The 25,257-nt window shown below is 42.8% G+C and overlaps 2 protein-coding genes across 6 annotated transcripts in view; one reads left to right on the forward strand and one right to left on the reverse strand.

Annotated features, from left to right (window-relative positions):
- Nucleotides 1–25,257, reverse strand: part of FAM181A (family with sequence similarity 181 member A) — a 220,792-nt gene that overhangs the window by 113,561 nt on the left and 81,974 nt on the right. The window lies entirely within an intron of this gene.
- PRIMA1 (proline rich membrane anchor 1) overlaps nt 1–25,257 on the forward strand; it is an 81,174-nt gene that overhangs the window by 4,903 nt on the left and 51,014 nt on the right. For all 3 annotated transcript variants that reach the window (XM_039537020.1, XM_039537022.1, XM_039537021.1), the window contains exon 3: nt 5,294–5,444. In XM_039537020.1, the coding sequence (XP_039392954.1) occupies nt 5,294–5,444 (151 nt within the window). The remainder of the gene's footprint in view (nt 1–5,293; nt 5,445–25,257) is intronic.

Raw genomic sequence — 25,257 nt, forward strand, 5'->3', positions numbered from 1 at the left:
ATGGAAATGATATCAGACTGCTAGACAACTGTCATGACAGAAAGTTAGTGTCACATCAAGTAGGCAGTAAGGGTTCTTGATTCTCTATTAGTCGATAGCACTTTTTTTTTCGGTCAGACTATCATCCTTGCACTTGATTCAGAATGTCTCATAGAGACCATCAATTGGGGACTGCACTGTAATCCTCTATTCTCAAATGTGGAATCCATCCTGTGTTATGTGGCGTGCAGATGAATTGCTGTGATCACGTATTGTCCCACTGAAGTCAGTGGGGCTCTGCACAGGTGCACCTTTGCACCCACGTGCTATGCAATGCAGAACTGGGGACAGACTTTCTGTAGAAAATCCTTGATTAAAAAGAAACAACCTCACAGACATGGACTTTATATAACTGACTATACAAGCAAGCAATTGCTTTCCAATTTGAATGTATTTGTACCACTTTTTGTTTGCTTTTCCATGCAAACAGATTTTTATTTACCTGAGTATTAGGAAATGTCTGACCTTTATGCAAAATACATTCACGTAAATTGTTCAAACAATTATGAATAATGAAAACATTAATAAAAATCAGCTCTGTCCATAGGTAATTTGAGAATGGAGAAAGGAGTAAATTCTTTGCCACTGATAGTTCACCTAGTTCTAAGTCCAGGCAAGCTGAGAGGCCGACCTGACAAATTACTGAATGTATTAAGAAAACCAGATTCAAAACAAAGAATTAATTTTTTTAGACAGGCCAATGAGACAAAACTTCTCAGCCATGTCCACCAATAGGAAGTGTCACTGAAAGCTCAAAGGACAAGGAAACAAATCCTGGTAAAAAAATATCTACAGACACTCGTGACCCCTTGCAAAGGCAATCTTTGGGCAATAAACTGAATGGAAGCCATACTGATATTTGTCTGATAATTCCTTGTTTATGAAGTGTTTCTGAAGTTTTTCTGTGGCTAAATTAACATTTGACAAAATGAACAAACAGTAAAGTTAGAGACAGGTCCGTAATTAGCAGAATCTTCCATAAAAGGTCTAGACTTTTTCAACATACCTTTCACTCCTGTCATCTTCTGTAAAGGCAGCTGACCTTGAACTGTACACATTAGATACAGAAAAAGATCTATTAGGTCATGTGTTTCATCAGTCTCTGCCAGTGCAGGATTGTTCCCTACAGTACATTTTCTACATTTAGGTTTGAAAGACTCAAGTAATGGCCTTTCATCAGAAGACTAATCGACATCATCAGAAGTAAAGATTTTCCTGAGAATGAGCCAACATTTTTCATATTATTTTTCTTAATTCTATCTCATTACTCCTAGTTAATCCCCTTGTAATAATATTTAACTAATCCTCTCCTATTATAAGGCTTTCACTCCTCTCCGGTTAGTCCTCTTTCAGCTAACCTATACATCTTTAGAGTTTTTAAAGCTCTTTCCCTTTAAGACAACCCCTTGAGTAAGGGTGAAATCTATAATGTATAATTACTGAAAATTTCCAGATGCTCTGCTGTGTGACAAAGCAGCCAAGGGAGTGAAAGCCCACCCCTTTGAATCTCAGCCATTTGCTGAGAATAAATCAGTGTGAGGAAATATAGCCAATATGGACTAAGGCATCAAAAAATACCCCAAAAACTAAACAGAAATAGGATGCTCCACTGCAGTATGGCTGGACACATATAGGGTTAATCTTGTCTGCAAAATAATTGAGAAAAATGTCCACTGGCTTCTGAGGACATGCTATTACCAGTCCACAGTAAGACAGCCTCTGGGAATTTAAAAGGCAGTCAATAGTTCTAAAAATAGACAGAGCCTTTTGGCCTTGGCTGATATTAAATTAGAGTAATAAGTCAATCTAGCCTTCCCATACCATCACTATCATCGTATGTTTATACACAGAGCTTCTTCTAGGCGGTAAATGAAGAGTTTGCTCCAAATCCCTCTAGTGTTATTCCATCCCATCAATAGTCACCTCCATTTTCCCTGGCTCCCAAGTAATTTTAGTGACCTAAAGTAAGCACCAAATTGAATACCAGGACAAGGGACGATATAGTTATGAGTTGATAGCCTCCTTAGTTAGCTGACAGTGCGCATTGGGATGATATTGCCCCCACAACCTCCCTGATGAGTATAAATTTTATCACTATCAACCAAAGCCATGAAAGACCGCAGGTCACAGCCCAGCACAGGTCACCAGAGTTCAGCATTGTAGCAAGCTAGTGTTTTGGCTATTGCTGAAACTATCAATACAACAATACTATATATAAGCAGTGTAAGAATAATGAACATGACATATAGATTCTTCTGAGGCTTGTGAACTCTGGGAGCTCAATTTAGAGAGAAAAAGAAGCCTGCTTAGCAATCAGATTTATCACCAGCTCTGGAGGATTATACAGTTGAGTCACTTTGATTCATTAGAGTGTTCAAAGAGTCCATGTAAGTTCCTGGAAACTTTTTGGGATGGTCTATAACTGTCTCTTTATTACTTCCTGATTGTAAGGGAGACAGTTGGAAAGTATTTGTGATTAAATCTGTTTTTTCCTATATTTGGTAATAGATTTTGATAAGTTGTTTAAGGTACTGAATCTTCTGAGGCCTGCTATTCGGAGCCTCTCTCCAACTCATCACTTTTTCTTTTCCCTTTTGCACTCACTGCTGTTTGAGATACAAAATACTATTTCCAAATAACCAAAGCCACAGGGTGTATTTAGGTATACAGTGCACGTGGACTGTACTGTGTGCACCAGTGGTACATTTGTTAAAACTGCAGTTTTTGTATATGGCCAGAAATAGGAGTACAATGTATGTAACTTTAATGTGGCCAGAAGATAGCATACACCACACTTCCCCTTTGCAAGGATCAATGCATTTTATTATAATCAAATGACAGTTAATCAAAAATTATTCAGTAGACCATTATTAATATTACTTCCACATAGTATCCTCTATAAAACCCTGGTTCAGTAAAGCACTCCTATTCAAGACTGCACTTATGTACATGCTTAAATACTTCACAGGGACTTAAATGCTCTCCTAAATCAAGGTCTAAAAATGCATTTTAGACATTTTTTCTTAATTTCTGAGTCTTATCTCCTCAAAATAGGATCTTGCATAGATTCTTATTTTAAATATGAGTTTAAATTAATTTCAAAAGAAGTTGACTTTGAGACCTCTAGAACTAAATACTCATTGCAAGTTATTGGGATGCTTGCATAATTTCACTTTTGCCAGAGGTTCACCTCTCTTGCTTAATCTTTCTACATTTTCTGTGGTCTCAGATGAGTCATTTTAGGGTTTGTCTATATTTTTAAAGTTGATAATTGTATGAATATTATATTACTATTGTAATGCATTACAACTAGTTGTCCTGACTGTATCAAGATGCTGAGTATATTTTATACCAGGGGTCACCAAATTAAAAACATGAGGCAACTGATGCCTACAGGATCCCACAATGGCCCATAGCCACCTTTATCATTAGCACAGAGTGCATGTCACACAGGCTATAGGTCACAGCATGTGGTATTCCATCTTGATTGAAATGAGTGTGTGATTCATGTGGTCCTCAGATAGACAGAGTTTGGGCTGTCTTGTCTTATGTTTACAATAGCCAGAAGTGAAAGGGCTAACACAATAGATACTGGACATAAAGAAAAGGTTGCTTTCATAGTATAGAAAAGAGATCTAATTTGGCCCTCAGTTCTGCCATAAATCACCATCACCACCATCCTGGCAAATCCCAACAGGACTTGGCCTCCTTGCAAACTGAGCACCATCTGGGCCAATCTCTGGCAAAGTTGCCTAAGGTGGTGTGGTTAGGGTTAGCAAGTGTGAAAAATCGGGACAGGGAGTGGAGGGTAATAGGAGCCTATATAAGAAAAAGACCCAAAAATCAGGACTGTCCTTATAAAATCAGGACATCTGGTCGCCCTAGGTGTGGTTGTATACTCAATCTATGTCCACCGCTGGCAACATCTTGTCATGCCACCAAAGCTTTTGATGCCCACATGATTGCAGGGCTGTCCAGAGGATTCAGGGGGCCTGGGGTCTGCTGCCGAAGATCCGGCACTTCGGCGGTGGGTCCTGGGGCGGAAGGACCCCCACCGCAGGTCTGTGGGGCACTTCAGCAGTGGGTCCCGGAGCGGAAGGACCCCCCGCTGCCAAATTGCCGCAGAAGATGCTCCGGGGCCCCGGGCCCCGCAACAGTTTTCCAGCGCCTCCAGAGCCAGTGAAGGACCCTGCTCCAGGGGCCTCGAAAAACTCTCATTGGGGCCCCTGCGGGGACCGGGGCAAATTGCCCCACTTGCCCCCACCCTTTGGGCGGCCCTGCATGATTGCTGGCTGTGTAGCAGCGTTCCTTGATATACACACTTAGGAATTCTTTGGTTTTCCATTCCTCATTTCTGATCTTGTCCAACAACTTGATATGATGCAGCTGACAAAGACAATGAGAATAGAAAACCTCAAAACAGTGTTCTTCAGCCTTCCTCAGCACCCGTATTTCACTTCTCTACAACAGAGCTGGTATAACTGTAGTTCTATAGGTCCGCGGCACCATAGCCAGCTTGCTATCACGATGTATCCAGAGAGAACACAGAAGGGCCCAAAACATGGCAGCAGCTGCTGATATACAAGTGTCCAAATATTTCAAGCATCCTCTAGCACTGTCTGTGATGCTGCCCAAATATTTGACAGTTGCCATCTGTTCAATGTCCCACCCGAACAGGTTAATACTGAGGTGGTTGTTATCTGGAGATAGAGGCTGATTGGTGGTAACAGCCAGGGAATTAGTTTTATCTGGATTAATAACCAACCAGATCAGCCATCAGCTGCAGTGATCTCACCAAACTAAGACAACACGACTATTGAAGCAGAATGGCGATCAGCTCAATGCCACAGACAGCTGTCACATCAAGCTTTCCATCAATCACTCGGTATCAATATTGAACAACAATGGTGACAGACCACAGCCTTGTCAAACTCCTGAGGAGATAGGAAACCACGCCATGTGCATGCCATTGACTTAAATGCAGCTTTCCGTTCCATTACAGAGCTCTTCTATCAATAACATTCTCTTCCCAAAGACGCCAAGTCACCTCATCAGATCTCACCAATTTGCTTGTACTTTTTTTTTTACCTACTTCTGCCGTAAGGAAAAGGAACCTAATTCTGTCCACAGAAGCTAATGGGGTTGTATGTGTGTGCCTGAGGGCAGAATTTGGCCCTAGGCATCTTGTAATGTTTATTAACTCTCTTTAGCTTGAGATACGTTTCCAGGAAATAATTCATATTTTTCTTTACAGATCATTCAAGGTGAATCCCAGAAGTCATGTTCCAAGTCTGTAGCAGAGAAGGTTACAGAGAGTTGCCAGCAAATCTGCCAGTGTAGACCACCTCCTCCATTACCACCACCCCCACCACCTCCACCACCTCCTAGGTTGCTTGTGGTCCCAAGTAAGTAAAGATTGGTACTGCTGCCGTATGTCAGAGGGAGGAGTGGACAATGGGGGGCATTTGGACAGATGGAAAGTGAAAAAGTGCGAGAGAGAGCACAATTAAACTTGGTTGTAATTTTTCACTTAGTGAATGGGGAAAAAAGTTCTTGGTAAAAGTAGAAATGTATTTTCTGATTAATTAATAATGTACTGTTTTTGTAGAGGAGCCAGAGAAAATCCTTCCCCTCATTAAGCTTTGTGTTCCCTTGCACTAAATGACTCACTAATGATCTAGCCTCAGGGAATGTATTCCCCACCTTGTTTTCTATATTTTCCCCTCGTTTGCATGATCATTTTAAAATATTTTATGACTCACTTGTTACTGGGTCTGCAGCTTAGAGATCTTTATGTAGCTTCCCTTACGTAAACCACAAACAAATCAGTCTCCATGAATAAGCTAAAAGCCAAACAATATGACTGGAGTCAGTTTTTGCTCAATTGAAGTCAATAGAGCTATGCCAGTTTAAACCAGCTGTCAGGCTGGCCTGTTGTTCGTAACTTGATTATTTAAAAGTACAGTAACGGTGAGAGACATGTCAAGAATGAAAAGCCCAAGCAAGCAGACTGTGCTCTCAGCCATATATATATGAAGTGCGGAGACACAAAATGCATATCCTCAGCCCCAACCCACTGGTGCATTCAAACGCCAAGTAAATGGGAGGAAATGGGTACATTTTACCAGGCCCTGGTCACAAGGCCATCACTCGTGAGGGAAAAAAATCAGGCTAAACTGTAGATGTTTGAGTTCAACTAAATGTTATTTATATAATCTCGGTGAGTATGTTTGTACCTTTTTCTCTATCGGTGTGGGTTGGGATGGAGGCTTGTGTTATGAGTTTGTCCTAGGCCCAGTGAAATGTTGCTCATGCACACCCATTATGCCATTGCTATTACAAGCTATAGGCAGGAGTAGTAGTTGGAGGCCACTTCTCCCATCACATACAGGTTTGTGGACCACTGGGCCCATACCATGAAAGGATACAATAGCTCAGCCCACCCACACCACATTGCTTCTGCACTCCCACAGAGATTTTTCTAGAGTATGGAGTGTGAATCTCTTGAATGGTCTCTACAGCTTGCACCATAGTACAGTAGAAATGTGCTGTTTCCACTGTTTTGGGAGTCTTACATTGCCAGGAATAGGGTGGTCAGGCAGAGGGAATGAAAACAATGTGGATCCCCAGCCAGGAGGTGTGAAAATGGAGAGTGCTGCCTCTGTGAACTCCGGATCTCCAGACTACATGAGGTTGAGTGAGAGGGTAGGGCAGGTGGTGGCATACCTAAGGCTAGGGCACAATGGGCCCCTACTAACCCTGCAAAGGTTCCACAATAATATTTAATAGGAACTGAATCTAACTTTTAACTGAGTTTAATTTTTACATGAATCATTTCTGTGCTGTGGAACTCCCCTCATACACTCTCATGTAACGTGTCAACCCTCAGCCTGATTACCTGAGAGCTCCACATCAATCAACCAGAGCTCAGCCAATAGATGAAGGTCTAACCAGGTGATCTCAAGGCCAGGGATACAGGCTTCCAATGAGAGCAGCCATTCCAAGTCTGCTCAACGTCGCTACCATCGAGCAGCTGCTTGGTGGTTCTGACAGACTGCCCCAGTCCCAGCCTGTGACTGCTCCTGCTCTAGCCTTGTTCCAGCCCATCTCTTGGTTCTTGATCTCTGCTCTGACCCCTGGCTCCATTCCAGAACCCGACCACTAGGTCTGACAGCTGCCGCTCCAACCACTAGACCTGATCGCTGTTGCCTCAACCACTAGGCATGACCATCCACGTCTCAGTTTCTGATAGTTTGTGCAGACTACCTCCTTTTGTGCCTGACTCCAGCAGCTGAGATGGAGACCCCTGGAATGTCCATCACCGAGACAGAAACACAGAAAATTAGGGTTGGAAGAGACCTCAGGAGGTCATCTAGTCCAACCTCCTGCTCAAAGCAGGACCAACACCAACTAAATCATCCCAGCCAGGGCTTTGTCAAGCCTGACCTTAAAAACCTCTAAGGATGGAGATTCCACCACATCTCTAGGTAACCCATTCCAGTGCTTCACCATCCTCCCAGTGAAATAGTGTTTCCTAATATCTAACCTAGACCTTCCCCCTGCAACTTGAGACCACCACTCCTTGTTCTGTCATCTGCCACCACTGAGAACAGCCTAGCTCCATCCTCTTTGGAACCCCCCTTCAGGAAGCTGAAGGCTGCTATCAAATCCCCCCTCACGCATCTCATAAGTCTGTCCTCATAAGTCATGTGCCCAGCCCTCTAATAATTTTCATTGCCCTCTGCTGGACTCTCTCCAATTTGTTCACATCCTTTCTGTAGTGAGAGCCCCAAAACTTGATGCAATACTCCAGATGTGGCCTCACCAGTGCTGAATAGAGGGGAATAATCACTTCCGTCGATCTGCTGGCAATGCTCCAGAGATGACAGAGTTGGTCCAGAGCCTTTGGAATCAAGTTGCCCAGTTGCATCTGGAGAATGCCTCCCTCTGCTCACAGATCCTGGCAGCCACAGTAACCCTAATACAGCCAGCTACAGTATCTGAAGGTTCCATTGCCAGAAAGATTTGATTGAAACCACCAGTAGTTCTGTGGTTTTCATAACCAGTGCTGCCTTTTGTTCCTGATGCATCCTATGATCTATCCCACTGATCAGACCAAGCTGGGGCTTATTATCAGTTTATTGACTGCTGAAGCCCTGTGGGGGCCTCACTGCTCCTGGAACAGACCAATCTAATCAACAAGTTCATCCAGGCCTTCTCTGTAATATTTGAGGATCCAAATCACACCTGTACCACCAAGCCCACCCTGTAGTTTCTCCAGCAAGGCCATCAGCCCGTCTCAGCCTATCTGCCCGTTTTCAGCATCTGGTCCCCAATACAGAGTGGAATGAGGCAGCACAGATTTACTATTTCTGCCAGGCTCTGAACTATGACATGAAAAGATTAATTGGCATAGGTTGAATCTCCCATTAGTTTGGACTCATATATTGAGCAGTACCTCCAGATTGACAGTTGTTTGTTCCAGTGATGCCAAGAATAGAAGAGGTAATACCCACAACTCCAGCCTCGTCCTGTTTTGTTCCAGCCATCCCATCGAGCTATCCCAGAGCTGGAGCCTATGCAGATTGATGTGACGCAAAGATATCTCACAGATCAGGAGAAGGCATATCGACCGCAGAACCATCTTTGCCTGTATTTTGTGAGGCAGGGCCACTTTTCCATGAGTGCCTCCTTAAATCTAGACCTTTGGCAGACCTGGGGAAACGATCATGTCCAGCACCATTAGAGGTGGACATAACCTCAGAGTTGAGTCCTCCATGCAAGTCCCCTCTTGGCAGTCATGAATTGTCATCCTCCAAACCATCAGGTCTTGCTCTGTCTCTGGGTCCCAGCTACATCTGGGGTGAATTTCACCCAACTTGAACTAGTGGATTCTGGTGCATCTAGTAATTTCATAGATGTTGGATTCACTAAGGCAACACAACTTCTGGTGAAATGGAAGCCCACTCTGGATCTAAGTTAAAATCTGAGATCAGAGACTCTGCAGTTCAGATGATGTCACCTTGCTTTCTGATCATGCTTGGTATTCCTTAGTTCTCAGTGCATGATCCACACCTCATGGAAGAAGCTCAAGATATGATTTGAGTTGAGCTACTGCTGACAATCATGTCTAGGTGAGTCAAGGGCCAAGGAAACAAGAACCAGTGCTGAGAAGCCTACTGCCTTCTGTGCCCAGCAGATTCAAGGAGCCAACAGCTCATTAATCCCTGTGAAATATCAAGAGTTTGCTGACATATTTGATTAAAGGAAAGCTAATATTTTGGCCCTGCACAGACCTACAATTGTCCCATCCAGCTCCACCCAGGGGCTAAAATTCCATTTGGCTGGATTTACTCCTTATCAGAGCCAGAATTCAGGGCCCTACAAGAATACCTTGACAAGAATCCTGCAAAGAACTTCATCCGTCCAACCACATCTCCTGCTGAGGCCCCAGTTTTATTTGTGAAAAAGAAGGATGGTGCCTTGTACCTTTATATGGACAAGTAGGATTTGCCACTGATCAAAGAGCTGTTGGAAAGGATCTGTTCTACCAAGGTATTTACCAAACTCAATCTTCATGGGTTTACAACCTAGTCCATATCTGGGAGAGCAACAAATGAAAAACAGCATTTTGCACCCATTATGAACATTTTGAATATCTGATTATGCCTTTTGGTCTCTCCAATGCCCTAGCCACATTCCAGCACTTTGTCAATGATATTTTCAGGGATGTTTTAGACCAGTTCGTGGGGATCTACCTAGATGACCTCCTCATCTTTTTGGAAAGTCAAACCCTTCATGATCAACACTTCCAGATGTAAGCTCGAATGTCTCCAAGTGTACAGCCTGCATGGAAAACCCAAGAACTGTGAGTTTGACAGCTTTTCTCTTGACTTCTTAGGCTGTGTCATTTCTTCTGATGGATTAGGTATGGACCCCTGTAGCATGTACACAACTGTGGACTGGGCAGCCTCAAGGAATGTCTGTGATGTCCTGTGCTTCCTGGGGCTTGCCAATTTTTACCAAAAAATTATCAAGGACTTTTTGAAGGTGGTGACCCCAATTACCCTGCTGCTCCAGAAGAATACCACATTTACTTGGATTCAGGAGGCCCAATTTGCCTTTAATAGATCAAAGGAAGCATTTATATCAGCACCCATCTTGGTACATCTGGACCTGGCAAAATCCTTCATTGCTGGAGGAGACACCTCCAATTATGTGATCAGAGCAGTTTTGTCACAACAGCAGAGGCACCAGAATGTACTCCTCTCTTGTGCATTTTATTCCCAGAAACTCATGGCCATGAAAGAAAACTATGAATTCTGTGACAAAGAACTAGTGGCCATCAAGGCTGCTTTTGAGGAATGGCATCACCAAGATTCACATTTCCTGGTCCAGATATATACAGATCATAAGAACTTGGACTACCCGTGAACTTCAAGGGCTCTCAACCAGCATCCAGTGGTCCCTTTTTTTTATTCAGGTTCAGATTAACACTAACCTGTCATCCATATACCCAGAATGGTAAATCAGATATACTGGACTGCAAGGGTGAGTACTTGGACAAGAAAAATAAGGGTTCTGAACTTACCAGAGTATGAAACCCTGCCGTTTCACCCATGTGATGATGAACAATGACTTGCTTTCTTTTGTGAAGCCCTTCCTACCCCACAATCCATTTGTAGTAAATGTCAAGCTTATGTCAACCTGTACAGACTTAGGTCCTGACTCAAAATTCTCTTCCAAGAATAGGTTTCTCACATTTAGGGACTGGATCTATGTCCCTAATGGTGAACCATGTCCAGCAATACTCCAGGTCTGCTACAATTTGCCCCTGGCTGGCCATTGGAAAATATTGAGGCTGTTCTCTCGATATTTCTGGTGGCCAAAACTACATCTGTATGTTAAGTCCTATATTGACTCCCATGATGTCTGTGCTCAGATGAAGATTCCCCCACACTAACATCTTGGTGCTCTGATTCCACTGCTGATCCCTCCTTCCCTTCACCAAATTCACATACAATAATTCTGACCACTGATCAATCTGCCAGAGCCCTTTTTATGACAAATATGGTTTCCACCCTTGGTTTCACCCATCCGTGCCACAAGCCTCCTAGGTACTTGCAGTTTCCAACCTTCTCAAAGACCTTCACTGCATCCAGGAAGAACTGAAAACCCACCTAGAGTTAGCCAAAAGAGATTAGAAGCATTACATTGACCTTCATCAGTGGGCAACCCCTCAAATTGCAGTTGGAGATAAAGTATGGCTCCAACACAATACCTTGACTCTACTCAGCCTTCAAGGAAGTTAGATTACTGATATCTTGTCCAATTCTGGGTGATCCAGCAGATCAGCCCTGTGGCCTTCAAACTCCAACTGCCTAGGGCGATGAAAATGCACCCAGTATTTTACATCTACTTGCTGAAAAATTACACTGACCACTCCTCCCTCGGATGAGTACAACTGCCATATCCACCCATCGTAGTCCAGGGGCCTGAGGAATATCTAGTGAAGCAGATCTAGGCCTCCAAAATTCTCTCAAGGAAAACCCATGTACTCTGTTGATTGGGAGGGTTATGGGAGCCAGCCAAAAATATACATGCACCTGACCTGCTTCAAGAATTCCATTGGTCACACTGTGATAAACTTGGCTCAAAGACACCTGGTAGGCATCTTTTGAAGAGGAGGTAATTTAATGAGTCATTTTTGAGCCTAATGAGTGCTCTCTGAGCCTTAGCCTGATCAGCCATCCCTGAGTATGATTGCCTCAGGGCTCCACATCAATCAACTAGGGCTCAGCCAATCCACAGGCAAAGGTCTATCCAGGTGATCCCAAGGCCAGGGATATAGGCTCCCCATAAGAGCAGCCACACCAGTCTGCTTAATGTTGCTACCTCACCAGGAGTATCTCCTGCCGCTTGGTGGTTCTGACAGACTGCTTCCTGCTCCAGCCTTGTTCCAACCCCACTCTTGGTTCCTGATTCCTGCTCTACCCCTGGCTCTGGTCCCTGGCCAAACCACTAGGCCTGATCATCCACTTCTCAGTTCTGACACCAAGAAGTTCCGAGGCAGCACCCAGAAGCAGACTGTCCTTGCAGTGTAGTTCCCTTGAAAGGTGGAGGCAGGGTTAGCCCCACAAAACAGACACTATGTTGACTGGGCTAGGTGAACAATGTGGAGGAAAATCTCTTGTGACATCCCCAAGCTCCTTCATGGGTTTTCTCCACATAAAGGCTGTTTTAGGGCCTTTGCAGCAATGTTTAGATTCTCCTCCTAGATGCTTTTAGTTCCTTCAGAAAGGAGTTCCATATTCCAGAGTATCTATCTAATTTGTCTATATTTTTGCAAATTAGTCTCTCCAAAAAGGCAACCTGCACTATTAATTCCTACCATTGCCTTTAATAAACTCCCTGGGAGGTCAGTGTTGCAATGTACATGTATTACCCTTCAAGTTATTACCTGAAGGGAAATGTAACCATTCTGTAGTGTCTCTTGACTATTTATCACTCAATTTATCAGTCCCCAAAGGTTCTAATGGTGCCTTACTTCCCAAATCCCTCTTCTAATGCAAAGAAGCCCAACTCTTGCACTTGGGGGTGAGAAGGCATTCACTGAACATGTGAAGAAGGGTATTTCATAAGTTTATTACTGCAGAGGAGAAAAGGAGCAGAATTTTCCAGTGTATCTTCAGCTAGGAGAGTGTCTTGTATCTCTGCCATGCCACAGGAGTCTAAGGCAACAAAATAATAGTGCTTTGAACCCTTGGAAAATATACTGTCTACTGACAACTTGAAAAAGGGAGATCAAGGTTTTAAATATCAGGAAGAATCTTTGTCAGCATTTGATAAGACACTGTGTACATTTATACTGACTCTGTTTCCCTGAGCGACCTAACCCCAAATGACTAATTTTTTTAACAAGTTATTGTGTTTTAAATGTATCAAAAAAAATTGCACGTCCCATTCCCTAGTACATTTTAGACTAGCAAAAGACTAAACCAAAACCTTAAGTGCCATGAATTAACGTAAGTGTCCAGCAATCCCTCTATTGCAACAGTGTGTAAATATTCTTGTTAAATATCAGTGTTATGGATGTTTCCTCTGAACAACTGTAGTGCCCCCTCTCCACCTGGTTACCTTTTTTAATGCCAATCTGCTTACAGGTGTTGATGGATAGGTCTGTGTTTTTCTGGATCCCACCACCCACTTAGCAGGGTGTATCGTCTTAAATTCATAGGAAAAAATAATTTGGCCATGCCTTCACCCCCCTCGCTCCTTCCTGGCAGGGTTACCAGAGCAGCTTGGGAGGAAAATTTTAATTACAGGGTAATTCCCACTTACTCGCCAGATAGTTGGAGACTTCCAAGAAATAACACAAACACATACAATATATTCAACACAATAATTATATTAAACAGGAGACAAATATAACATAACAGGGTAAAACACTATTTTTAGGGTCACCAGTGCCCATGCTGATAATACCCATGACTTTCCCCAGTCACGTAACCTGATTTAGCAAATATAAGATTAGTGTCCCATTGGTACACATACTTTGTTGGGGTCCTTATTGATTTATGGCCACAAAATTCTTCTCTGCAGTGGTCTAGCAGTGTGCTGACTGGGTTCAGTACAGCCCAAAGGACTCACAAGTAGGAGGAAGTGGTAAGTCCCTTTATAGGTTTAATATGCAGCAGGTTATAAAATCCCCAAACCCTCACTCCCTGGCTTGAGGACACAGTTCAGGGAGTAGGGGGTCCCCAAAACAAGTTCCCTGACTGACTAACTAAAAGATGGTGCACTCACAAACTCCATGAATGATCCTCAGGTTCAGAGATGACTCTGGACTCCTCAGTCACTGCAGAGGGGCTGATCTCTACTGACAGGGATCCTCTTCAGACAGGAGTCAGGCTGCTTGTGGTCCCAGGATTTCCCATCACCACAAAGGGGTGCAGGGCTCAAGGTGCAGATTACACAACTATACTAAAATCCAAACTGTAGTTTTCTAGCTCAGCATCCAGACACACTCACAGCAGGCAGCAGCCCTGGAGCAGCAGCCAGAGCAGAGCTGACCATGTGGTGACTGGTTTCACCTAGGGAGCTGGAGGGCTAACTCAGCCTGGCTGGGGAAGTTTCCCAGTAAAAGTCTACAAACTGGGAGTCATCAGAGGGAAAAGCCAAGCTGAGGGATCTTGCTGTCAGGTCCCTAGAGGCCAGTTCTCAGGGGGTCCCTGCATGCAGGCCTGGGACTCACCAGCTCCCCACACAGCCAGTCCAGCCTTGCCCTAGCTGGCTCCAGACTAACTCAAAAATGGCTTCTCCCCTTTCCTGATCTCCCTGGGAAGGGCATCTCACTCTCTGTTGGTTGCTGGGCAGACTCTGAGTCTGCCTTGGCTCCCCCTCCCTACCAGGGACAGGGTGCCTCTCCCTGTGCGGCCAGCAGACAGAGCCCCAGGAATCTAGGTAATCTCCTTGGGGGTTACACAACATTCAGGGAGAGAGGACAGTATAGGGAGAGGACAGGCACTTATTAAATGGATGATGCTAGAATTGCACAGTGTGCAATCACTGTGAAATCATTAAAGTTGAAAGACTAGAGAGGCCTCAGCAAGAAGCATCAGCCCAGGGAGATTACAAGATCTTTATGTTTACAAGATAATGAGTCTGAACCCTCAGGCACTTTGAAAAGATTTAGGTCCTGATTCTCAAAGCTCTTTATCAAGCTTCCCACACAAAGGCTACAAACTGCTAGATACAATTCTTAAAAGCACTTTGCAGTAGAACTATTAGTTGCTAGAGGTTTAAGTAACTCCCAAATCATTCTAAAATTGCTATTGTGGTTTGAGACTACTTGTGAAAGTTCAGTAAGTAGTAAGTTCTTTTGTACATTCAGTTATTGTGGGCCTTGAATGTCCTTATTATGGTTAATAGTAGGAGTGTTTGAGGGGATGATGTGAGCATTAGATTTGCATTTAGTGTCTGTTTAGACATTTGGGTATCAGATCAATGTGGCAAATGTTAAGCTCCGCCTACCATTTTCTTATTGAATAATTACATTAACTATACGTTTTGTGCAGTCAGTTTGTAAACTTAGTGACCAAATGTCAGACATAATTACAGGCAAATGTTGTATTTTCTCTGATGGAATAATGATCAGTTAATTCCCTCCACAGAAAATCCGGGCAAGGTTTCTAGCACAGCTTTACAGACCCAAAGAGTTAAGATAATTCAGATAATGTTCACTGAGCAGAAACTAAAACACACCTTTCGGCCATCCTTGAATATTGTGGAAGCATGGGAGATTCTCAGTGATGCATTGCTGTAAAGATAACACTTCATTTGAGATGCTGGGGGAAGAATTCACAAATCGAGGACCAAGGCTTTAAGTCCCAGCTGCTACAAAATGCTCAGTGAAGTCAATGGGAGTTTTTCTTGAGTAAAACTGACTAAAAAACAAGGTTGTTGTAGTAATCAGGATTGTCCCAGGATATTAGAGAGACAAGGTGGGTGAGGAAATATCTTTTATTGGGCCAACTTCTGTTGGTGAGAGAGAGAAGCTTTTGAGCTTACACGGAGCTCGTGTTCATGTTTGGAGAAGAGCTCTACGTAGCTCGGAAGCTTGTTTCTCTCACAACAGAAGTTGGTCCAATATAAGATATTACCTCACTCACCTTGTCTCTCTAAAAAGCAAAGTTCACATTGTGATTGACTCCTGCAAGAGTGTGCAAGGAAGAGAAAGGGGGCAAAAAGGCTCTTTGTTCTGTTTGCACCCCTTATTCAGCATCAGCAACATCTGCTGTCCCTCGACTAGCTACCCCCAAAAGAGGTGGCACGGTATCACCACCACACATGCCCCAGTAGTACAGCCAGACAGCCCTATAAGGGAGTGTGAGAGTATTGGTTTGGCTGATGTTCAGTTAGTTAAACACCCACTAGTTAACAATTAGCTGAAATAATTGCTAATGTGTGAACTGAAGCCATGTATGCCAAAGATTGATTTGTTGACACTTGCATGTGCATAAATGGTTAGCTCTTTACAGCTCATGAACTCAGCAAAAGTCTGTCCCAAGCTCTCAGATGAGATAACAATACCATCAATTCAGTGCCCAAAGCCAAAATGAATTACATCATTGCAGGGGACTCCACATCTCTAGGCTATAATTGTACTATTTTGGTTTTCAACAGGAAATCTTCTCCTTTCTCTCTGGAACCCCTGGAGTTGAATTTCCGGCCACAATAATGGGCCTAATTTACTAATGAGTTGAGCTAGTGAAAATCCTATTAAAAAAAAAAACAACCAACCACAAACGCTTCTAGAAATGGAGCAGCTTTTTCGCATCTGTGTCAGCCCAAACATACAGTTCAGTTTGTGAAAGCTTGCACAGTTCATTCAGTGGGCCTTGAGGAAGGCTAAATAGATTTGGCCACATCAGTACAGATTGTCACAATATGCATTTGTAGCCCAGGTGGATCTGAAGGGCAACTCTTAGGCTGAAACCCCTCCAGCGTCAGAGAAAGTTTCAATGCAGAGCTCCAGCTAAATATTGTAGTTTGGGCTGCTCAGTCATTCATAGCATAATCCTTCTTACTAGTCATTTCCTGTAGAGAAAAACTGCCAAGATGAAATCTAAATTACTGTGAGGCAAAAGACTGAGGAACAGTTTGGTTTATGCTTTTCCACCTGCCTAAGTCCTCGCAGAGGCCTCTGATGGGAGAGAGTCCTCCCGGGGGTGGGAGGGATATTGCAATTGCAGAAACAAGTTCAATCTCCTCCCTGCTGGAGGACCCAGTGGGGACTCCTGCATCTGCAAGAGCAGGAGGTGCTGCGGAGAGAAAAGGCCTGCTTAGGGCAGTCAAGTAAGTAATGATCCAGCATATGCCCTGAGCAGCCATCTACAGAGCCTTGACTTTCAACTAAAGCTTCTTTTCCCCAGTGAAACACCAAGGTCCCAGTGTCCATCATCTCTTAGGGAGAATCCCTCTGGGGTGCAAGGGAATTCACCTCCCTACACAGCTTGGGTGAATCTGACTCCATAGTTATTCTGACCATAACTATATTGTTTTCAATAGTGTGTGACAAAGTTCCTCCTCTACCTTGGTGGATCCTGTGCTTATTGGCAGATTTGCTCACCTCAGTGATCTTCCCCACAGTCTGGGTCAACTTCTCCTGTGTCTGATCAGGAGTTGGGAGGTTTGGGGGGAACCCGGGCCCGCCCTCTACTCCAGGTTCCAGCCCAGGGCCCTGTGGATTGCAGCTGTCTATAGTGCCTCCTGTAACAGCTCTGTGACAGCTACAACTCCCTGGGCTACTTCCCCATGGCCTCCTCCAAACACCTTCTTTATCCTCATCACAGGACCTTCCTCCTGGTGTCTGATAACGCTTGAACTCCTTAGTCCTCCAGCAGCACATCCTCTCCCTCTCAGCTCCTGGTGCCTCTTGCTCCCAGCACCTCACACACATTTCCTCTCCTCTGGCTCCCCCTCCCCCTGACTGGAGTGAGCTCCTTTTTAAACCCAGGTGCCCTGATTAGCCTGCCTTGATTGGCTGCAGATGTTCTAATCAGCCTGTCTGCCTTAATTGGTTCTAGCAGGTTCCTGATTACTCTAGTGCAGCCCCTGCTCTGGTCACTCAGGGGACAGAAAACTACTCATCCAGTGACCAGTACCAGATTCCTGTACCCCCACTGGTCTGGGTTTGTCACAAGTGTCATTAAAATATTAAACCCAGCCCAGCAAAATTCTGATTTTAATGAACAGTTTTGAGCTAGAGGCTAATTTGATATAAGAGCACGTATCAGGGAAATCTCAGATTTACATTTTAGCAGAGACTGGCCTCCAAAAGAATTTCAAGCAAATACATTGTTACTTTAATAGAGGGATGATGTTATTCTTTCACCTTGCACCAGGCATTGCAGGGATGAACACATCTACCACCTGATAAGATTTCTGAAGTGAGACTTAATGGTGCAGAACTGTGGCACGGTAGGAAGGATGGGTGGGTCAACATAAACTCATGCCACTAGAAAGTCCCGGTAGCGATAATTAAATTGAGAGAATATATTTTGCCAAAGGCTGGTCTAACAAGAAGACCTAAACAGTGATTTCTAAGTATAAGCAGAATGCTAAACCAAAAAAAGCCATTTCACTTTGGGTAACACAGCTGTGAATTATAGACTTATGTTGATGAGCGGTGTTCGTATTTTACAAAACAAAATTAACATCCTATTTTCTCCAGAATATATTTCCTTTACTCTGGGGATTGACAGCTCCAAGAAATGGTAACAGGATTCAGAGACTTTAACATGTAGAGCTAAAACCCAGCCCGGGAAACAGTACTCACAGGGTATGGTGCAATTAGCTTGGTGACCTTAAACCATGGATCAGGTTTCCACATGACAGAAACCACCATCTCCATTGGCACTAAATTCTGCCCTTGCTGGCAGATCCAGCAGAGACAATAAAGACTGAATAGGCGAAGAGGCCAAACTCCTTGTAACCACATGTGGTTCTTACCCTATTCTAAACAGAATCTACACCCCCAGTATTTAGCCCAGACTGACCCCCCTTCCTGACGTTTGATATTATTGGCAACTCAGATTACAACAAACATAAGCTTCACGCTAAGATTTATCCCCATGCTTGTTTTTTTCCCCCTGTGGTTTTCTGTACAAGACCTCTCTGTTCCAGACCCTACTTTTCTCTTCTGGAGGGGGCGGGGACTCTAGGCCTGTTGATATCCTGGTTGGAGCAAATAAGAGCCACCTACTAGTATAATTCAGCAGTTATTTCACTGCACCATCATGAAGTGTTCAAGCACCTGCCATTAGGATGCCACAACGGGGGAGCCTTACTCCCTGTGTAAGGTCCGAGGGCCACATTTGTAAAGGGATTTAGCTCCTGAAAGATGCAAATAGCATGCAGTGAGATTTTCCAAAGCACCTAAGCAGGTTAGAGGCATAACTCCCATGAAAGCTATGGGAATTAGGTGCCTAACCTGCTTAAGCAGTTTTGGGGACCCTACTGGGCACCTAACTGCATCTGTTGTTACCTAATTAGCTTTGAAAATCTGGCCCCTAGTCTCTGACTTCCTAGGGATGATCTCTCCAGGACATAGTGACGAGGCACTTTGTGAGGAAACTTGCATGTTATATCTGTTATGAGTATGGAATACTTTGGTCTCCAGAGCTTTCAACCTGTCCGCTCCCACCAGCACTAAATTCACTTAACACTGAATATTTTCTTTTGCAAACTATACTTCTAGCTAGAGATGGTCCAAGGTGATTGCACTGGCATCTGGTTCAAGTTTAGGCTAGTGATTGAAGTTTGGTTGACACATTACGATTCAGCTTTAGATTCAGTTGTGAGTTTGTCTACATGAACAATTAGTGTGCAAAAAGCTGGGGTGTAAATCCACCTCGCACTAGCCTGTCCCACACTAACTGCCTGTGTGGACCCTGCTGCAATGCACTGAAGGTTCCCTAGTGTGCCTTGATCTACTTCTGTTGCAAAGCAGGGTAGATCAAAGCACACTAGGGGAACTTCTAGTGCGTGGCAGCAGGATCCACATGGACAGTTAGTGTACAGTAGGCTAGCACAGGGTAGGTTTATACCCCAGCTTCCCATGTATTGTTTGTATAGACAAGCCCTGGGACAAAAACTTGTCAAAACTTTTAATTGGGTGGAAAATACATAATTATTTATTGCATTATTGATCTTAAGTGCATGGCAGATGATAGAAAAAGCAGAGAGTGCAACTACATAATTTGAAAAAATCCCAGGTGAACAGTATTAAAAATATGGAGTGTGCCTTTAAAACAGCAAAGGATAGTGGGAATTCTTTTTCCATACAAAAAGCCCTCAAAAGGTTCAGATTCAAATTCTTCTCTCACTTACAGGGATGTGAATGCAGAATATCTTGTACTGGAATACACTCAGAATCACATCACTGAAGTTGGACTAGATTTGGTGTGGATTTACACTGGTATAAACAGAGTGGAAATTTTTGTCTTCAGGCTTTACTTTGGGTTAAGCCTAGAACTGGAAACACTAGGCTGAAAGCTGCTCTATACTGCAAACAGGCAGTGATACAGATCAGCCTATAGAAAGTCTGGTACAGAGGCCTGAGACTGTCAGGCAAAAATGGCATGTTAAATAAAACCTGAGCAAGTTTTTAGGGTCTCATGTGTTATAGAAAAAAACTATTTTACAAGAATTATAGAAAACTCACCACGTATTTGGGTCTCATGTGTTATAGAAAAAAACTATTTTACAAGTGTTTTAGAATTTTAAAAAATGTTTTTAGCATCAAACTTTGGTATCCTTCCACCTGTAAAGGCAGGTGCCTTAATTATTATGAGTCCAACTGTATAGGATACAGAAGAAGTTATAAATAGCTCTAAAGTTGACCCATAATGGCTTTTTCATACATAAAAATGCCATGCATTCTAAGTCCTTTATTTGAGGATCTTCGAGGGCTAGAAGTTGGGTCTCATTTGGAAGATGCAAAGTTTTCCCCTCAGTAGCATAAGGCTCCCTTTCTATCCTTGCAGGGCTATAAGATATTAGACATTTTATGTATAGAACAGCTGTCTCAGGCCCAGGACAGAATGCTGCTAATCCTCACCTCAGCAGGAGGAAATTCCGTATTTGGTGGGGAAAGAGGAAAGATTTCTCAGGCAGGTGGATTCAGAATAAAAGGCAGCAGCTTGAACTGTTCAGGCCTTTGGGATTTTCTGCTGAATCCTAGGGAGATGGATTAGTGGGCAGGCAGCAGATGAGGCCATGAAAGGTACATGACAATACATTTATCATGTGGTTCTGCAATTGATCATGTGGCTAACATCTCCACATTTATGGGGTTTGTGTATCTCTCTGTCTAAAAGCCTTGTTAGTTCATGTTGTCCATCACCTTCCCTGTTCAGGATTGTTTGGTACAGTAGATTTTGAAGTGTTTTGTCCAGTCCAGTTTATAATTAGTCAAGTGATAAGTCGCTCCCTTCTTTACAGCTATTAGGATCTTACAGGTGATTTTTTTTAAATCTTTGGTAGCAGCTAAATCCATATTCATAAAACTTATTTTATCTTGAAAATGCAGCTTTTTATAAATTTTACATTATTTTGGAGGTAGGAACATAGGGCCTGATTGTGCACCGCTAAAGTCATGGGAGTTCTGTTATCAATGGCAGAAGATGCAGTCTTCAACCATTTTCAGATTGAATAACCCTGACAGAAGGTGTATCGAGCATTAAACTGATTCTATACTGGAACTATACTCTTTCTGCTTTGAGGTATATATTTCAGTGACTTGGATCAAATCTTTTTACTAAAGTTACTTGGCTAAGATGAAGGTGTTTGTTCCCCTGTGTGAATGACAGTCCATTTGTTCACGCATTTCACTCTACTGATTAAGAAGTTAAAACTCTTCAGTGAAGTTATTGATGAGTAATCCCTAGGCTGTCTAACAAGGCCAGCAATGGAGTGCCTCATTTTGACAATTCAGGAGATACTTCTTAATTGGCACAAATCCCTGTGGAAAAAGAAAGGAAGCACGTGCTCTGTTCACAGGACCCCCACCCCTGGAAAGCATTATTTAAAAAAAATTGTAAAAAGCATGTATTTAAAATAACTATATAAGGGTAATTTTTAAGCAGCTATCATAGAGCAGGGAAGCTCTGATAATAATATCAACATAATCTCTCCAATAACAATTTCTCAAATAACAGTAATTTGACAGTTACAATTATTGCTGTCACTAATAACTTCATATTTATACTAGTAAATATCATGTTATAATTAAATATATATCCTGGCAAGTAATAATGAGCCATTAAACAATGCAGTATTTTACATCTCTGAAGTGCAGCTTTAAAATGGACTAGTGTTTCATCAGTCCATGGGTTAGAATTGCTTTACACTGAATCTCTTCCTTGGAAAACACCCCAGTTAAGCAGGGCATTTACCAGGGAGTCGGTGGAGGAAATTCTATTGTACTGCCACTGGGGTTACATTGCACACCTTCCTTTCAGGCTGGAAGCAATATTTAATCTTATTTTATAGCCCATATTTAAGGAAATGACTTTATCAATGGAGCAAAGCAAAGGTCAGACTCTTAGTTTATCTTGGCAGGCTTTGGACATGGTACAATAGCTCAGCCTCTTAGGGCCTGATCCTTCAATGTGCTGATTCTCTTCAATGCCTATTGATTTCAGTGGGAGGTAAGGGTGACCAGCAGCTCTACAAAAGCTCTCAGATGCTTGAAGATGCTCTGGTTTTTAGATAAGAATGGTTGGTGGGAATCCTGGGGGTGTGCAGAGGTAGAGCAGTCACTGCCTACATTCTTTCTTCTACAACCCTGGGCCTATGCAGTACCCAGTTTCTCGACCTTAAAATGTTCATGGAGGTAGCTACTTTTAAATGGAAAATAAAGACTTTATATCGGGGCTTTTGGCATGGTGCAATGGCTTGATATTTTAATATGATTCAATTGCAGTTTTAACTATACTAGGTTTTATGGACTTGCATATGAAACCATTAATAGATAGGTGCCATGGAAATACAATGTAATACTATTAGGATTAATTACATCTCTGGTTCATTGAACATTTCAGGTTTCACGTCCATTTCACTGTAGCTGGTTTGTCATTTAGCTGTATTTCGCTTAGCTAAAATATAGAAAAATTACTTTAGATGGTACCTAAATGCACTTTGGAAAAGTATCTTGAATGTGCTATGCATTGGCATTGTTAACTGGCCACTTTTAGAGATACTTTTAAGATGACAGATGTAGGCCTTACTTTCAGCAAATATTGAGCTATTCTATTTTCAGAAGGTAAAGATAAATACTATTTAAAAGGATTATTTTTATGTAGTTGCTGTAAACTAACAGAGATAGATGCTACACAGTTAACTGGCAATACTGTGAATTAGAGACATATTTCCTGATATATTGTGTGTCAATTCTTGCTAAGCAGTTTTAAGTACACAGATTTCCAGGTTTTTCTTTCTAAAATTAACACTTTAAAATTGCCTGTGATTATCAGTGTAATCCATCTGCAATTTTATACCAAGCCCATCACCCATAGTCTCTAAATGCCCCATAATCTAAACAATGCCTTTGATAGAGATGCACCCAAACCAAAATCCCAGATCCAAGTATTCCCGAATGTTAGAAAGTTATGAGCGTCATGGTTAGTTCTTAGTTTACAGTTGGCTGAACCAAGTCCCAGATCTTAACACCCCTGAGCCCCTGACTTTTGAGAAAAAATATATTTCAAACTTTGAAGCTTGGCTCATCTTTGGTAGTAGCTGGGGATTCTGTATGTTCCTGAAAGAAGTTGTTTAATATCTCAGAGGTAACATCTTAATCAGGTTAGTATCATTGAGAGCCCTGGAATCCTCACATTAAGTAGTCCCAGTGACTTTGATGGGACAATACATATGAGTGTTACTCAGCCTGAGTAAGGTTTACAGAATTGGGCCCTCAGTGTTTTTTATATTGAAAACTATCCCAACAAAATACATAAATGTCTGATTCAACAAGGCTGAACTCCCTTTAGGAGGGGATAATTAACCATTCAGTGCCAAAAGCTCTGAACATCAGAGTAGGAGTTTAGGGGCTCAGTGTCATTTTTAGTTGTTTCCCTTTCAGCCTATGTCACCCCTCTTTTGAAAGGCTATTGACTTCTCTACAGTTCTGAGCCAGAGCACAAAGACTGATAGGCTTTCTAAATAATTCATTGTGATTTATTATGACTCATATAAAGGAGAGGCAGTGTAGTACACTAGGAGCCCGGAGACTTGGGTCCTCTATTTGGTTCTGCCACTGTCTTGCTGTATGATCCTGGGAAAGTTACTTAACTTGTCTGTGACTGCTTTTCTATCTGTAAAACAGGGATATTTATCCACTTTCGTAAACTTTTGTTCTGAGGCATATAGATGACAAGGACTAAAGATTGCTATTATAGGACTCAATCCGGCGCTTTTGTCATAAACAAGGAGTAGCTGGCACACAATGCACTAAGTATTCAGTGCAGTATTTAGTATCAAAATGCAGGTCACATAGACATGTAGCAAGAAAGAGGATGTGGCATTTGGATTTCCTGGGGGAGGAGACCTTAAGCTTGTGGTAATGGTCAGTTTCTTCCACATACGATGTGGAGACAGCCGATCACCTGCTGATAGTTTGTACAGGAACACTTTGTACAGACAATTACCTCTAGCAATAATGCTGTGTAGTGCCAAGGCAGCCAGAGGTCACATCTTCCCATAGCACCTGGCAGGGAGAGGAGCGGGCATCAGAGGGCCTGGGGATTAGAAGATTGGAAGGGATGTCCCTGTATTTATCTAAGGTACTTATATAGCCCCAATTACCATAGTATTTGAGCACCTCACAATCTTTAATGTATTTATCCTTACAACATGCCTGTGAGGTAGGAAAGTGCTATTCTCCCCATTTTACAGATGGGGAATTGAGGCCCAGAGAGACTAAGGCCAACTTTTAAAGGTATTTAGACACCTAACAATGCAGATAGTGGGATTTTCAAAGGGATTTTGAAACCAATGGGAGTGAGGACCTCGGTGCTTTTGAAAATCACACTAAATGCCTAACTGAATCTTTAGGCAAATAATACATTTAAAAGTTGGCCCTACATAATCTGTTCAAGGTCATACAGGAGGTCTGTGGCAACAGAGGGACTTGAACCAGGGTTTTCAAAGTCCCAGGCTAGCATGTAAACCACAGAACACAGCAATGTGTTTTGGAGGTTGTTCATTACTGAGCAATGCCTATTAGTGCAATTCAGAGTCTGGAGTAAGTGTTCTGGGCCGGAGTAGCCACTGTGCACACCTGATTGCATGATACAGGGAGCATGAGGCCTACTATCTTCACCCATGCCTTTTGCTATCTGCACAGCAAAGCTCAGTTGCTCCTGAGGAGTGAGTACAGAGCTCCACTTCAGACCTTCCTGCTGTTTTGTTACAGTAAATTGTACACAAAGCCCCAGCATCCTGGTTATGCAATTGCTTTTGCCTCATAATTGGGCTGAATTGAGTCTGTAGTGTGGGGTGCTGATTTCTGGCACCACTATACAGTGTAAGAAAAACAAAGACGTCATTGAACTACAGCAAGCCATGCATGTCTCTAAAAACTTCCAGAGATCTAATCTCTAGTTCAGGGGTCGGCAACCTTTCAGAAGTGCTGTGCCGAGTCTTCAATTATTC

This window comes from Mauremys reevesii, linkage group 4 (assembly GCF_016161935.1).
Source record: "Mauremys reevesii isolate NIE-2019 linkage group 4, ASM1616193v1, whole genome shotgun sequence".
Taxonomy (NCBI): Eukaryota; Metazoa; Chordata; order Testudines; family Geoemydidae; genus Mauremys; species Mauremys reevesii.